At 36.9% G+C, this 16,274-nt stretch overlaps 1 protein-coding gene and 1 long non-coding RNA gene across 5 annotated transcripts in view; one reads left to right on the plus strand and one right to left on the minus strand.

Moving 5' to 3' along the window:
• Window positions 1-2,593: 2,593 nt before the first annotated feature.
• The window catches only part of LOC146469353 (muscleblind-like protein 3), a 29,057-nt gene continuing 15,376 nt past the window's right edge, over window positions 2,594-16,274 (minus strand). For 3 of the 4 annotated variants that reach the window (XM_085123402.1, XM_085123404.1, XM_085123405.1), the window contains exons 8-10: window positions 16,102-16,151; window positions 11,208-11,295; window positions 2,594-7,416 (exon numbers count right to left, since the gene is read on the minus strand). In XM_085123402.1, the coding sequence (XP_084979528.1) occupies window positions 7,274-7,416; window positions 11,208-11,295; window positions 16,102-16,151 (281 nt within the window). In that variant the 3' untranslated portion in view covers window positions 2,594-7,273. Of the gene's footprint in view, window positions 7,417-11,207; window positions 11,296-12,148; window positions 14,210-16,101; window positions 16,152-16,274 lie in introns of those variants that run through there. The other variant, XM_085123403.1, reaches the window with a different exon arrangement.
• Window positions 7,690-8,973, plus strand: LOC146469354 (uncharacterized). The gene is made up of 2 exons (XR_014867235.1): window positions 7,690-7,794; window positions 8,540-8,973. It is a non-coding gene; the product is annotated as an uncharacterized LOC146469354 (long non-coding RNA).

The raw sequence follows: 16,274 nt of genomic DNA on the forward strand, positions 1-16,274 counted from the left end.
TGTTCAGGGAGTTGGCTGGATTTCTCACTGTGTAGTTTACTAGTTGTTTACCTCATCAGAAGTGTTACAACAACGACAACAATAGCATTTATCATATATTTATGTACATACATTTACGGTTTTAGTTACCCACAATAAGCGGGGCTATTCAGGGTGGGTTATGGTAACTGATAGTAATACCATGCTCAAAAAATGAATAAAAAGAAAAGCAAAACAAGGAGAACAGTACATTTAGTATAAAACATAAGTGACAAGTAATAATAAATTAAATAAAAATAGTGATAGAAAATGTGTATAATAATCAAATCACATATAACAAATATGATTAATTACTTGGTAGCTAGGTTCATTACAAGTTCCAAGATTAGTTTTATGACCCAAACAAAAGCTGCATGAGGAGACTATTAATTTTATCAATACAGAGTGATAGTAGCGTACTAACATTGTAGTACTCAATAGTCAGTATTTTAAAAGTAACTGTTCCTGGTCAGTTATTTTCTGAGCTACTGGCAGTGTTGTATTTCCTAGTAAGGCTTTTTTTTTTTGGGGGGGGGGGGGGGGGCTTACTGTTGGCAGGGCATCATTGGTTGCATGGAGTGGCTATAAGAATGATTAGATTTTTAGATATTTTTTTTTAGATTTTTATGTGACAATAATTGTCACATAAAAATCTAAAATAAAAAAAATTCTAAAAATCTAATCATTCTTATAGCCACTCCATGCAACCAATGATGCCCTGCCAACAGTAATAATATAACTACCGGTAAATAATATGAAACTATAAGAAAGTAACATAAAAACCCTTGGTATAACTTAAGGGGATTTTGATTTGATCAAGAGTGATCTTAGCTAGTTTTAATGCAAGTTTTTATTAATAATTAAATAGTTTTTAATTAATATTAAAAAGTTGTTTTAATAGATTATTATAAGTGTTCAGTGAAACTTTTTTTGTCTTATGTGTAGGAAATAAGATGTTACATTTTTGGCCTAGTGAATAAAATGATAGATTTATATTTCAGGAACACTGGCATAAATACTTGGAAAAAGAAAAACTGAGTTTTCCAAACAGGAGTCAATTAACCCTGTGAACTTCTCGGCCGAGTTGTTCGAAAGCCGATTAACACTAATTCATGATTAAAAGTTAACCAAGGTTTTCAACTTGCTCATTAAAGATGATTTTAAAGGCTCATTTTAAGCTAATGATAAAGAAAAGTCTAAAGCAAAACTGAGGGACACAAAATCTTTTGGACGAATCCTTACGGATGAGTAAATATTCCTGAATCAAAGTTCGCGTTAACCCAGGATTAGCTTAATTGGTCTTTGAACAACTGTGCCTTGATTACTAGTTTGGATGCACTACCAATGAGCTACAGGAGACTTGTGGGAGTTAAGCCATTGAACTGGGTTCATGGGACAAACATCCTGCATACTATTAGGATTGGGATGTTGATGAGTGAATGAAATGAGAAGTTATGTTTTTAGCATGGTGGATAAATGAATCATAGATGAATTAGATGGATAACATCCCATTTCTTTCACATGTACCACTTTATCGACATTCAAATCCTAACCCCAGTCTCTTCTGGAGTCATTTATTTGGCAAATATTTTATCAATAGCAAACCAGAAAGTTCTCTTTCAAGTATAATAACATTTTATATTTTATATACTTTGTGTATCATTTATTATTGAATTAGAGTACATTAAAAGCAATTCAATAATCACTTGTTATTTAATTTTATTAATCCTTGATGGTGGTCAGTCTTTTACCGTAACACCTATTAAAATACTCAGTCAAGTTGTCCCCAAAATTACTGCCTCCATCCCCTTCAATAGAGGTAACAGATACAAAGAGATTATGGAAAAGTTATTCTGGGATGAAATTTGTGCCCAAGAGGAGGCCCACTATACAGAAACACAGCTCAAGACTGAATAAATTTACAAGCAGGTTTTTTTTTTTAAGTTTACCTTACAGTGGAAATTCTAGGACTTTCCAAGCGAACATGAGAAGTGACTTTTAGGAAAACTCCCCTTCAACTTTGGGAGCCTGAGAAAGGGTACAACTGCTACACAGACTTACTTCAAGTACTTTCAAGGCCTTGAACAAGACCCCAGAAATTCAAGGGTTCGCAAGTTAAGATGCATACAGACCCTGTGACAGGGGAAAGAATGGGGGCTTACTTTCTTTGCTGTGCCTTTCAATAACATGCGGACTCTGATGTTCAACATTCAACCAACCGCAATGCTTTTCACTGCTGTCAATCACTGCAGCGGACCTCTAAGAAAACAAAAACGTTTGGCTCAAAGAAGTCAAAAGGTCATGTCCGTGCGCTGTGATTAGCAGATTACAATCTTCTTTGTCGATTTCTGTCATTTCTTTGTGGTCAGTCGGTTGTCGCCATAGTTATGATTAACAGCAGTAAAACATGCCAATCATAAGTTGAGGTTGAAGTTCAGAGTCCATATGTTAATAATTATTGAAAGGCTCAGTGAACAAAGAGTAATGCCCCTCCCAGCACACGTACTGGCACCCCTATAGGATGGGGGTGGGGAGGGGGGAGGGTGAAAGTGAAACAAAAACATAATCAAAGGAATTCAGTAGGTGAGAAAAAGATTTTATTTGTCCCAAGACACACAACAGTCTCGTACAACCACCAGGGTGCGTACTTATTTACTTAAAATATAAATAAGGAGGAAAGAAAGCATAATATAGGTCTGTGCTGCCTAAAGAAAGATTAATCTAACATTAAAATCTAAAATTTTTCTTCAACAATAAATCATTCATTTAGATTGAAGAACTGAGCACAACAAGTTCTCTACATCTAATAATATAGTGCATGGTTAAAATTATCCAGCTCCTAACATGACATGAAATTGACAGGGGTGGGGTACTCACTAAAGATTGGCGTGGGGAGCTTTCTCATACCTCAGAGAAAAGCCTAAGCCAAGAAAATAACTTCCATAATGTCGTCAGCAAGCGTAGTATTTCCATGATTGTAATTATACTCTGTCAGAAATGTTCTCTGCTCATTTTTCACTACCCTTTGCAATAGCTACATGTAATTGTTACCACTTTAGTTTACCGTCAGTTTTTTTGTAACCCTTCAAAATACTAAAATTTCACTACCCTTTCACACACACTATGAGGGTTACAAAAGGTTCCCCTTTTGGGCAGTCAGCATTCCTGTATAGCCTGCTCTATAGAGCACCCCATTCCCCACGGTGAAACTCCAAGATGTAAAGACCCCATTTATGCTCAGTTCTTCAACTTGTGCTAAACATCCATTCCATAAACTATTTCTTTATAACTTTGATGAGAACCCCAGCAACTTTCAGTTGCCTTTCTCCTTCATTTATTACTTTTGGCTAACTTGCTAAACGGTCTTTATTCCAATGGAAAAAATAGTCGAAAACAATATTTGAATTTTAAATAAATATTTATAAAATATCAATATGTCTTACTTTACTCTTCTTAATTTTTGGCATGCACAACTTTACATCTCTGGGACTTATATAATGAATACACTTTACAGTAATAATATAATTTAGCTTTAAACGGATTAATGCATTAAAACTATTGCCAGCGATACCACAAGCTGCTGCTGGGTAGCTTGCTATATTCTATCCTTTTAAAAGCACAGGGATATAAAAATAAACTCTCTTCATCCCTTTTTTCATAAAACATTACCACAACTTTTAACCTCTGATGAACACATTTGCCATCCTTGGTGAATTGGCGAAGCCATTAGGGTGCAAGTATTCAATGTGTCACGCAACACTTCTTGCCTTGCCTTGCCTACTGTTTTAATCAAATTTAATTAGAAGCAACTTCAAAATCATGGCTCGCATGAAAGAAGTTGCCAAGCCTTATACTTATCCATTAAAAAGTGAACTAACCCAGCCTCCATAATTGAACATCAAGCCACCACTAGTCATACCATTCAAAGGAAGCCAAGGATATGGATTCCATGACATTCAACTAGTCGGTGGGAAGTGTGACATCCAACTGGTTGGTGGGGAGGTTTTTAGTGACATCCAAAATGGCCAGTTTAGCTCTAGAAGGATTGCGTGACTTAGGACTGAGGCAAATGCATGCATCAGAGGCTTAAGACGCTTACAAACTTGCAATAGAATAAAAGACAAGGAAAACAGGCCAGCTGGAATATCAGTACTTTTGCGCAAACTTTGCTCACAACTATTTATAAACAGAATTGTCACAAATCTAACGCATCTGGTACGGTCATTCACTGTATATATTTGAGGTTGTCACACAATGGGGAATCATATTGTGTGACTTCTTTACAGAGACCGTGAGCTGCTTATCTCTGAACAATGACATACTGCCAAGTAAAGTATTAAATTTATGCTTGCCTAAAAGAATAAAAATTTTAGACCACATTTTCCAACAAAAAAAACAAAACATCCAAGGCATTGTGTAAAATAATTCAGTTTATGCTGTTAATATACCTGTACGTTGGTAAATTGCATCATGGTCTCCTAATTGATTCTCAGTTCATCACATTTTACGATGGCATGATTTGTAAGGAATATTTCACATTGTACTGTGAATACATCTGCCTATAATGCCACATCAGATGGTAACTATAAACGCGAGAAAGTTTTCTGCTGTAAATGTGAGATGGCTATATTTCTAGGCTACAGCATCTGAGGGTGCAACTCACCAATCAGATTTGTCCAACGTTTTTCAAAAAGCATTCATACTTACTTGTTTTTTCTTCAGGTAAGTCTAATAAATTACAACATAACTATTAATATGGTTAAGCTACTCGGATCTTTCAATCACCAATTTCAATTTTTCTTTTCTTTTTTTTTTTTTTTCCACTGTCTCTCAAAATGTTCTTTCTGAGGAGAACAACAGAAGTCACAACTTTTGTAAACTTATACCATATCACCCACTTTCTTAAAATAATTACACCATGCATTGGCTTTCATTTCTCTTGTGACAATATCCAGTTAAAAATAGCTGTGTATTAAGTTAAATTCGACATTTTCCATAAACTATCTGTTCCAATACTGCGAAGCATCATTCTATAGAAAATTATTATGTGTCATCTGTATTCTCTTCTTTTACTTCCATTTAGAAGAATAACTCACATAAAACATTGTAAAAAAAAAACAAAAATCAGAAAACCAGTTTCTGCTCCTTCATTTCATAAAAAAGTAATTTTTCGTTTGATGCGCTTGCACTGCACGCACCTAACCAGAGTACTTAACTTTTGATGTGCAAAGTAAAATCATGAACAGAGTGAACATTAAACAAGAAGTTCCATTATAAAAGGGCAAGCCCCTCCTTCCATTCACACCTTGGTGGATGCAAAATGTTAATTTAGATACTGTCCAGTCTTGGCATGTTGTTGACTCAAGCATCCTTTAAAAAAAGTTTGCCTCAAAATCTCATATCACCATAGCAATATAAGACATCAGTTTCTAATTTGGTTTTATAACAGAGTTTATTCGAAGAACTAAGCTTATTTTATCAGAGAGTTGAAGAAAAAAATGCAAATTGTTTGTCACTTGTTTACGTTCTGATCATTGACTAACCAGGATAGGCCAGGTCCCTTTTATACTGGAATTTCCTGTTTATGTTTTGCGAAAGTGAAAACGAGGTTATGTGGAGAGACTGGACAAAACCTTTTACGGCAGATACAACTAGACCCAAATGTTCTAGTGTCATATTCTTATCATGGCTTGGGTAAGGCCAGTACCGGGGGTACTGCTACTCTTTTTATTGCTACCCCCTCCCCCAGGGACAATGCTCAAACACTGTGATCATCCAGTTTAGGAGTAAACGGTCAGTAAACCAATACTTTTTTCTCCAATTGCCAACATTTTGAGTAAACCTTATTTTGTTCATTCAGTTACTGGGTGCAGAAATGAATAGAAAGCTAATCTCTTCCTTACACAAACAGTTAAAATCAATGTGTCTTAAAAAGCCAGTATTAAAAAGTAACCCAAAATAACATACTCGTATTTATAACTACCCAAACAGACCTTTCACAGTAAAATCCACCATTACAGGACAAGCAGGAGATGAAATACAGGGTTATACAGAAAAAAGTGGAGTCCTGAACAAAAAAAAATTGTAAAGCTGGTCAGAGATATTTCTGTTCAAATTTGAAGGATGCAGCTGGGTTGGGCTGAAAAGCAAGTATCACCGCATAATTAATTAATTAATTAATTAATTAATTTTTTGCAGGTTTGTCTATAAAATGCTCTCAACTCCACATCGGGCACTGGAAAAAATGTAATATTTTTTTTCATACAAACAGTATTTCATGCCTTGTTTGCCATGATCATCTGGAATGTTGGGTTTTGCTGCAAAACAATTTATATAATTTTCACAAGTTTGTGGATTTAGTTTACATCATCTCGGCACTAGGTTATGAAATGTGGTCAGCAATGTTCTCAGAGAAATTACTTAAAGCTGTGAAAAGATGTTTGAAATGTTTCACTGAAAAAGGGAAGATAACGTACTTAACAAGACCATTAACAATGAAATGAAATATGTTGAAGAACAGAACTTAAGAATAAACACTGTGCTGAATAATACACAGGTCAATTCACAAAAACAGAAAGCAACTAAGCATAGTATTAATAGTAATATTATAGCAACCATTTTTAAGCCTGCATGGCTTAAGCAATGGATTACAAGAATGAACATTGTAGTGCATACAAACATTTAGATCTGAAAGCGTGAACACCAATATTGACTTAATTGACATGTGCCACAAACAATAAGATGGAGGAAGACACTAAAACTCTGCAAGCTACAAGTGTAAGGCATTCAGGGTTGTGATTGAATCAGCTTGCATCTAATAATTATTGCTTTTGCCTTGTAACCCAATAACATTTATAGCAGCCATGATTTTCAGACATGAACTGTAACATTGCAACCAGAAAGCAGCTCAATTTTGCAGATTCTCTGCCGTCTAAATACTTTAAGCTGAAAAGGTTCAGTCAAATTGGTTTTTCTGAGGTATGCGCTTGTTTTCATATTTAATATTTTACCATGAATTGATGAAATGTGATTATGTAGCATGCTCAAGATGGAATCTGCATTAAAATGCACCATTTGCCTTTGGTAAATGATGCTTAAGTTAAAAGGTAATTAAAAGCCAGCCATGCTTGGGGGATGCCCCCTTAATGCTTCAGAATAAATTTTGGCATTCTACCAGTAGAAGAATCTCTTGGTACCAAAAATAGCTCTTCTCCAAAACTTCACCTCTATCCCACCAAACAGGTCCCAGCAGGTTCTATCTAGATGTCTTCGATGACGCAGCACCAGAAGAAGAAGAGCTGGATGATGGGTGGTAATATTTACAGTTTGACCTGGTGCATTTGCCTTTCACTGCATCTCGGCACACTGTTACCTTACCATCCACAACTTCTACATTTTCTACGAGTAGAAAAGGCACAAATGGTAAAGTCAAGATGAGAACTGAGGTGCTCAAATATGTTGTCCATTTAAACATGCACCATTAGCCCCAACATGGGTCTTGTAACCAACCATCTTCCTTAATTAAATGGATACAAACAATGGAATTTGATCTACAGCAATGTACCGGCTACCCTGCGAGCAGAGGCCCTTCGATCTTCCTACTTATCTAGGTAGATCAAAGGGCCTCTGCTTGCAGGGTATGTACTGGCTAATACGTACCACTAATACTTGCATTAACCTGTTTTGCCCCAGTTGTTAATGACCAGCATCAAATTTCTCCAAATATCAAATATCAACAAGCATAATTATTCTCCTCACTTCTAGTACTAATGTGTGGTTCCAGAAAATATCCATACCCCACCTACGGAAGGAATTTTTCTTATGGCCCCCCATCCCCTCTGGATTCTCCAAAATCAGCCCACAAAATATACCCCCCCTCCCCTCCGGAAATTCCAATTTTTCCGCACACCCCCTGGAAATAACATTTGCCTCCTGAACTATAATATTGTCTTACTGTGTTTTTACTCAGTTCATCGGGATCAGAGAACTGTTTTCTGTCGATTCCAAATTACTACGTACGGTCACGATACATAGTTCAATGTTGATGCAATAATTCAGTTCAAACAGTATTTGTCACGCTGGCGAATGACAATGAAAAGTGCGATGTAAATGTCTGCCAGCAGAGACGATATAGTTTGAAGTGACAGAAGTACCTATTTAAATAATGTGTGTGGCAGACATTCAAGCGAGTGTAATTTACAGGATTTACTCGTCTTATTTCCACAACATGGGCTTCCCTTACCAGCCGCTGTTCAGGAAAATGACCGTACTCGAGCGGCGACAGAAATCAAGCTTAATTCATTTGTTTTTGCATCCGCGGCTCGGGAGCAAAATGCAAACAAACAAAAATTGAACATATCAGAATTATGGAACCGGTCGGTCTGGAAAAAACAGATATATTATTTATACACCATCCCCCCCTTCAGGAATTTCCTGGACCCTTGACCCCCCCACCCCTCTGGAATTTCCAATCCCTTCCGTGGGGGAGGTACGGATATTTTCTGGAACCACACAATACTAGTTGGGAGAATTTGTTTGATCATCAAGACATTGAACCTTTGGTGATCATTTCCTCTATTCTCCTGACCTGTTTGTTTGATATTAGTAGTGATATTGTAAGGAGAAATAAGATGCTGAACAATATTCAGGCTTGAAGGGGAAAGTTTTTGTCTCTGCCTCACATTATATTCCTTGTTGATGTAATGTGCAGTTCCAGAAAAAAATCCATACACAACCCATGGTAGATCTTTGGAAATTCCTAGGGGGGGGATTTCTTGGGGGGAGGGAGGGTGCAAAACAAAAAACCTTCTGTGGGGGGGGGGGGTATGGATATTTTCTGGAACTACACAAGGAGAAATGGACTGCTGGACACTACTTGGGCTTGAAGGGGAAAGTTTTTGTCTCTGCCTCACATTATATTCCTTGCAGATGTAATGGAAGCCATGATTAAGTTATTATGATCAAACAATTTATGTGAGTGTTAAAGTGCACACCACTGAAAGTTGGGGGAAGGGTCCTAAACTTGACACTTTCACTTCCTGCTCTTAAGCCATATGCGGTTTCCAACCATTTGTACTTTTGGCATAATTCTCCCATTTTGTCCTGCTTCTTTATCAATTAACAAATGCCAATTTTCTCACCCCTCTAGCAAACAGCCTATGTTGCATTTGGTTTGTTTTTAAAGAACTTTTTTTTTTAGGTACTAAATGGCTGAGCCTAATTTTTCCCAAACTTTTTGTTACAGTTTTAGCAAAAACCAGAAATAAACCTAAAAAAATATTCAACATGGGCCCTTAATACACCCTTTTCTTTGAAAACTTTTGGCTCTGGGACCCCTCCCAGAATATCCAATGACCTCCAATAGGAGATTAGAGTTCGAAATTTTACATACAATTAGCATATGTTTGCATACATTTAAAGCAATTATAATTATTACTATGTATGCATAAACAATTTGACTTGTATATATTGGTATAAATTTGCATAATATAGCTAAGACAAAAACAATGACAGCCTGAGGATTTTGTCATTAAGCAAAAAAACTGTGAGTTGCCCCTTGCTGCTCCCTTACCATACCATGAGGCAACCAGAGTATTTATTTACTATAATTTTCCCCAACAGGATGGCTTGCAAGCCCATCTTATGGTTATACCACACCCCACCCCCACCCCAACAGTATTGCTGGTTTCCATTGGTACATCTGGGAGGAGAACGAATGTGTGGTTACGGAAAATATCCATACCCATCTTGTGGAAGGTCATTGGAAATTCTGAGGGGGTGGGGGGTATCAAAAGCCAAAATTTTTAAAGATAAGTATGGAGCTAAAATGGAATTTCAGGAGGGGTGGGGTCGGGGGCTCAAACCATAAAGCCTTCTATGGGGGGAGGTATGGACACTTTCTCGAACAACACAATGTGGAGTAAAGTTTCTTATCCAAGGAAACAACATGACAATATTGATGCAGACTTAGGTATGTCCATACCCTTGAACACCAACCCTAGTAATCTCCCAAATTAAAACTTTAACACCTTAACCACAACCCCACCATGCCTCCACACCAATATCTGGAAAGAATATGAAAGAAATAATTATTGCAAGGACTGCACCATAAGTAAAGGGTACAAAATACAGGAAGGCCATACCCACCCCACAAGTTTAACTTTCCAACAATATTTCTTATACAGAACACTATAAACAGGCCCACTGCCAACTCCCTAATACCCCTCCCCCCACTTGTAGAGGCAAGGGATTCCAAGCCGTTACAAACTTCAGCCCCTGCTACTCCCAGAGGGGTTATGTGAGCTTAAAACCGGGGGTGGAGGGGAAGGGGGAACTCCCTTGAATTTTTGGTGGGACTAGTGTATACCACCCACTCTTCCAAAACCCAACCTATTTCAGACCAAAATATGTAATTTTCATAATTTTCCACATGCGGCCTCTAAAATCCATACCCATATGCAAACCCAGCTTCTTAAATCCAAACCTGTTCCCTAACGTTGGCTGTAAAAACCATACCCGTTTTCAGACCTTGCACCAAAATGGTCAAAATCTATACTCATTTTCTGACCAAAACAGCCCAAAAACCATACCCAAGCTACCTAGATAGCTTATCCAAGGTATACAAGGGAGTACCCCTTCCCAGGATGGGGTAGGGGGGAGGGGTCAGTGATAAATGTCATCCACATGAAAGGTACACATTTCAAAATCCCACTTTTCTAAGCTTTTCAAAAGTCGTCACTCTCATGAACCATTTCAACCCTTTTGACAAAATGGAGAAAAATATATTAGGGTGGTGGGTACTTAGCCAATAATTAGCTATAGAATTCTACAAAAAAAATTAAATCCCAACTATACATATCCAAATTAGTTCTATGTTTTACAAAACAGGCCAGCAAAGCTTAGCATGAGAGCCTGCCAAGCAATAAGACTCCAGCACAGCTTAGCCCTATCAGCACACAGCTCAACTCCACAACTTTTGTTTTACTTCAACTACTGCCGAATCAAATAGAGCCATTGATCTTTTTAGATCGCACAAGATTGTCAAATTGAATACACAACAACCGCAATAATTGAACCCAGTGATGAGCCAACATCTGAAATTTCCTTTTGGTTTTGTTTTTGAGTGTTTGTTAGTGCTGGGGCTGACAGGACTAAATCAGCTAAGCATTAACACAAGAAAGAGAGCTCACTGTCTTTAACGTGGGCATAGCGGCAGGCTTCTCTGTGACACTGGCCCGAGACAAAGTCCCGACAAACTGGCAACCCATTGGAGGTATTCTGTCAAGGGAAAAACAAAGGGTCTCAGATTGATTGATTGACAGGTGTCAGTCAGTCAGGTGGGAAAGTGCCAGTTGTGGGAATAAAAATTAATATACTAGAACAAGAATCTACATTTGCTAAAGAAAAAGTTATCATTCAAAATGCGTGGGAATGAACATGCTGAAAACAAGTTACTTTGCATGGAATGCTGCAAGCAGTAGTGAAAGCAGCAGGACAATAAAAATGTTATGCAAGCGTGCACATCGCAACTTGAAAATGCAACACCCTTTTGCTATAACAAAACAGTTAAGAATGCACACTTTACATTTGACTGTTTCACTGCTTGTAGAACCCAGATTCAAACCTTACATAGTGTGGGAGAGAGGAGCTAAAATAATCTTTCAGGGTCACAGGAACGTACAGACCAGAGGGTCGCAGTTTCTGAATTTCATCACCTGACTCAAAAGGTTAGAATGACTCTGGGTTCAGCACGGGCAGTAAAAGGAGTCAAATGCAATACTATTATACAAATGCAAAAACACTAGTATAAATGTTAGATGTTGTCATACACCAAGCTGGGCTGTCACTGACTATTGAAGCAGGTGGTGAAATGATAAAAAAGTACTCCGGATTTTTCCTAATGTTGTGTCAATGCTTGGTCTTTCTGTCAAAGTAGCTGGGGACCAAATTCATAACAGACTGGGGAAATCCCAGTTTCTGGACCCAATGGATAGCCCTTAAGCCTGCTAAACACAAAATGGAAGAACTTAAATTTGAAATTTAAGGGAAAGTAACTAGTACGTTGTACTTCAAAGAGGTCAGGACAGACACGGCTAATTTAATCTAAAACACATAATTAACACCACCAGACAGACGACATAGACATTTTTAATGATTCAAGTAAACTCTACAATTACGTATAATAAACAAATAAAATAATTTCTTCTACTGACTAATCTCTCACTATGAAATATGAAGATTTTACTGCAAGGCAAACAGGAGAAAATAATTTTGGTTTGTAATATTATTTAATATTATTTTTGTTTTGCCAATTCTTTAGTCTTGCAATAAACTCCTCCATCACCATGTTTTAATAAAACAAATATTTAACTTCATTATTCTAATTACAACTATATGTCAATGGCTCAGCCATTGGTAACAAACTATTGTTAATTAATTAATCACACAAAAAAATCAAATTGATTGGTCCTTTTCGTAGTGCCAGTCTACTTTGACGTCCATAATTCTCAGAAAAAATAACTTAAAGTAGTACAAATAATTGGTGTCTCTTTTAAAGTTAACCTTAATTGGCACACTCAAAAAGACAAAACTAATGTTTAGAGAAAACCCTCATTTCTTTCTCATAGAACAGCTCTTTCACAAGTCGTGCATATTTGTATTTGCCATGTTTTATTAAAATTCTAAACGTTATACTTTGTGTTTCCTGGGTCAACAAAATGTAACCCTCACTAAATGACTGTAGGAAATTAAGATAGTTCAAAAGTACAAATAATTATTAATTTTTCCTTTTAAAGTTTAATGTACCTGCAGTATTCAAAATAACATGAACATGAGCAGGCTAATATATTTGTATTTTACAAAATACAGATCTTCAGAAAGTACATACAAAACAGTTTTGAGTTTAAATAGTAATGTAAATAACAATCTCAAATAAAATTATTATTACAGATCCAAATAATTCCTTCTAAACAATATACGAAATCAATAAATGTAACTACAGGGAAGTAACTTTCATAACAAATCCACATCTTAAAACCATGATTCTTCCAGTTCTCTCTTAGATTTATACTTTGTTCTTGCCAAATTAAAAGTAAACTTTCAAAATGAAGTTCATTGTCATTTCTTATCCAAAAAGTGAGGGCACCTGGATTCAACTTTCATGTTACAGAAAATAGCCATGCATATATATCCCCTCCATGGAAGGTTTTAGATCTGGATTCCCCCCCACCCCAGTTGATAAAGTTTGGCTTGTAAGAATCCCACCCCTTAACCATTTCCAAATATGACCTTCTATGGAGGGAGTTTGGTATTAACATTTCTGCAACCAATCAGACAAAGATAGAAAAATTAAATGCAAACGACAATGATCATTACTATGATTCATCTCCAATCTGATGGTTTTCCAGAAATTCCAATTTCTGATACACTTTGTAAACAAAAAAATGCCTTTCAAAGTTCACTTAAAAAATCTGGCAGGAACATATTAAATTTTATTTTAATTAATTTCAATCTGCTCTTTACCTGTACCTGTAGTCATGTACTTAATTTAAAACATGGTTTTCGCTGACAGGAATGCAAAGAGCTTTGAACTGATATATTAATACTATACAGGCTGTGAAGTTTTTGTGGAACTTCCAATACCCACAATGTCCTTGACAGCTCTTCTCTCTCTTTAGACAAGTACTTGAATGCTTTCATCACAAGAATGAGATGGTCTTCACATCACGTTGGATCGCCCATTAAAATGACTGCTTCTTTAACATCTATATTACACATTGGCAACCCCCAACCACGGTAAACAGTGTAACTCCTTGCTTATCTTAAAGCAGAAGCTCACAACACTTGCACTTCAGTCACTCAATCTGGGACTCCCCGTACAATCACATCATGTTATGTAACCCTGTGCTTTTCCACACTATTGATCAGTTATCACACACCACCAATACCCATGCAAACAAAATGCTTCCCCTCCAATTTACATGGCATGAGGTGCCATGACAAAAGTGGGTGTGGTGGGCGCAGAGCCTAATGTATAGCTGTTCCAGTACTGGACGTCCATTGATTGGACCTGAGGGTCAATGATTTGGTAGGACGTTTGAGGAGGAGGTGGAGGAGCAAGAGGAGGTGGTGGTGTCGCGGCTGACTCCACAGGCATATAGCTTAGCACCTGTGGTTGAACCTGGGGTTGCCACTGGTGGTACAAGGAACAGGAAAGGAAATACCAATGTTAGAATCACTAGTAAGCTAAACTGCATCTCCCGCCTTGCAACTGGCAAAGGGCAGTTTCTAAAGAAGTAATTTCTTTATAGCTGCTTCACCAGACAAGGAGACTCAGTACATGTATATATCTTCATAATATCAACCATTTTGCAATGGAATAAATGTGATGGAATATTTTAAGCTTGGTGAATAAATGAGAATGATGTATTATTCAAAAAGTGACGCAGGCATACTCGGAAAAAAAAACCTGGATAATACATCATTCTCATCAACCATGTTATGTGCAGTGAATTTGTCTTTGATACGTTTAGTAGAGCTTTCTGGATAATTATTAGTGGTATACATTTTACAAGGATTCTCTAATAGCTGTGCAGATATATGTTGTTAGGGACCTTCATATCTGAGTATAAGTGCAAGATTAAGTTTGAGTACAACTGTCAAATTTCAAACCAGTCACATCCCCAGAACTCTTGCTCATTCGCATTGTTTACCAGCAGATAAGAAGCCAGGGTTCGTACTCTTTTGAGCTTTTCAAATTCCATGACTTTCCATAAAATTTTCCATGACTTTTCCAAGTTTTCCATGACCAAAATTTGACCATTTTCTTGGAAATCATTCTTCATTTTGGGTTTGTTTTCACTATTATCTTCGCAAAAAAAAACCCAATTTATTTTGTACTTTTCAATAAACATCATTTTCCATGACTTTCCATGACCCACACCTAAATTCCATGACTTTCCAGGCCTGGAAAATGAAATTCTAAAATCCATGACTTTCCAGGTTTTCCATAACCCGGACGAACCCCGGGACATTCTAGAAACAACATTGGTGTGACAAGTGGTTATCTAAAGCATGCAAACTTAGATTTGAAAAGTCGCACTGGTACTCAATTTTGTACTCATAGTCACATCTGAAGCTCTGTATTGTTAAGTGACCAAGGCTGCATACTAAAATAAGAGTTAAAAGAGAGTCTACATGTAAACCTGTTTGCGTAAATTCAGCCATAACAGGTGGTGTGGGTAACAAGCCTAAAATTATTATCACTTGATTTGTCAAGCAATGCAATGTCAATGCAAGCAACAGTCCCCAAAATTATGTTAACTTAAAAGCTTCATGGTGCTTCAATGTTCTCTGTGTATCAACTCACATTGTACCCATCAAAGTCATATACTACAACATCTCCACTCTACCACAAACACAAACACTTAGTTAAGGAGACTTTTCACAATGGGTTCTGTGAGTCAACATGCTTTGATCCAAATCACAGAGAAATTATTTCAAATAGGAAAAACATGAATCCAATAAATGCATTATACCAGCAGACTATGAATTACGTTCTTTGAGTTCCAGCAGGGACAGGTGAATACCGAACTATTGATTTTTTTTCCCACTTTTTTGGCTTTCAAAGATGGTAAGGGTGTTTTTTTGCATACGTTATTTCTCGAAAACGAACAGCAAATCAACGAAAAAAATACAGGGCAATGTTTGTTGACTAAAACGAAGCTCACATGCAAAAATTTAGACAAATCCGAGAAGAAAAAAAAACGGCCTAAAATTCGACATAGGTCGGTCATGCTCTCAGCCCTTCAACTGGTAGCTACTTTTGAAATGGCTACATTCTTAAATAGAGATAACATTTTTGGTCATCTATAAGTCATTCCTCAGAAAAGGCAAGCCATTAGAATTGTCATCAAACAGCGAGTGAATTGGAGGGAAAAATAATAGAGTATTATGCTGAAGTTACCACAGTGGAGTACAAACTCAAATGCATATAGGTTGTCTTGATATGTTTACTCACACTACTCATCAGTAAAGAGTCTCCTTAACAGATAACGAGTGTCATTAACAAGAGATTTTTTTTACCTGAGGTACTTGTGTTTGAACCAAGGGCAAACCAGGTGTGAGCAATGGCACTGGAAAAAGAGCACAGAAAATAACTTAATTTATTATAGTCAATTAATTGTGATTTTGCTCGATTCACTGGGATGGTTTGTGCACTCAGATGAGGTGTCTAGATACAAATTTTGAAATGAAGA

The sequence above is a fragment of the Pavona decussata genome, unplaced genomic scaffold (assembly GCF_977016875.1).
Source record: "Pavona decussata unplaced genomic scaffold, jaPavDecu1.1 SCAFFOLD_124, whole genome shotgun sequence".
Lineage (NCBI taxonomy): Eukaryota > Metazoa > Cnidaria > Anthozoa > Scleractinia > Agariciidae > Pavona > Pavona decussata.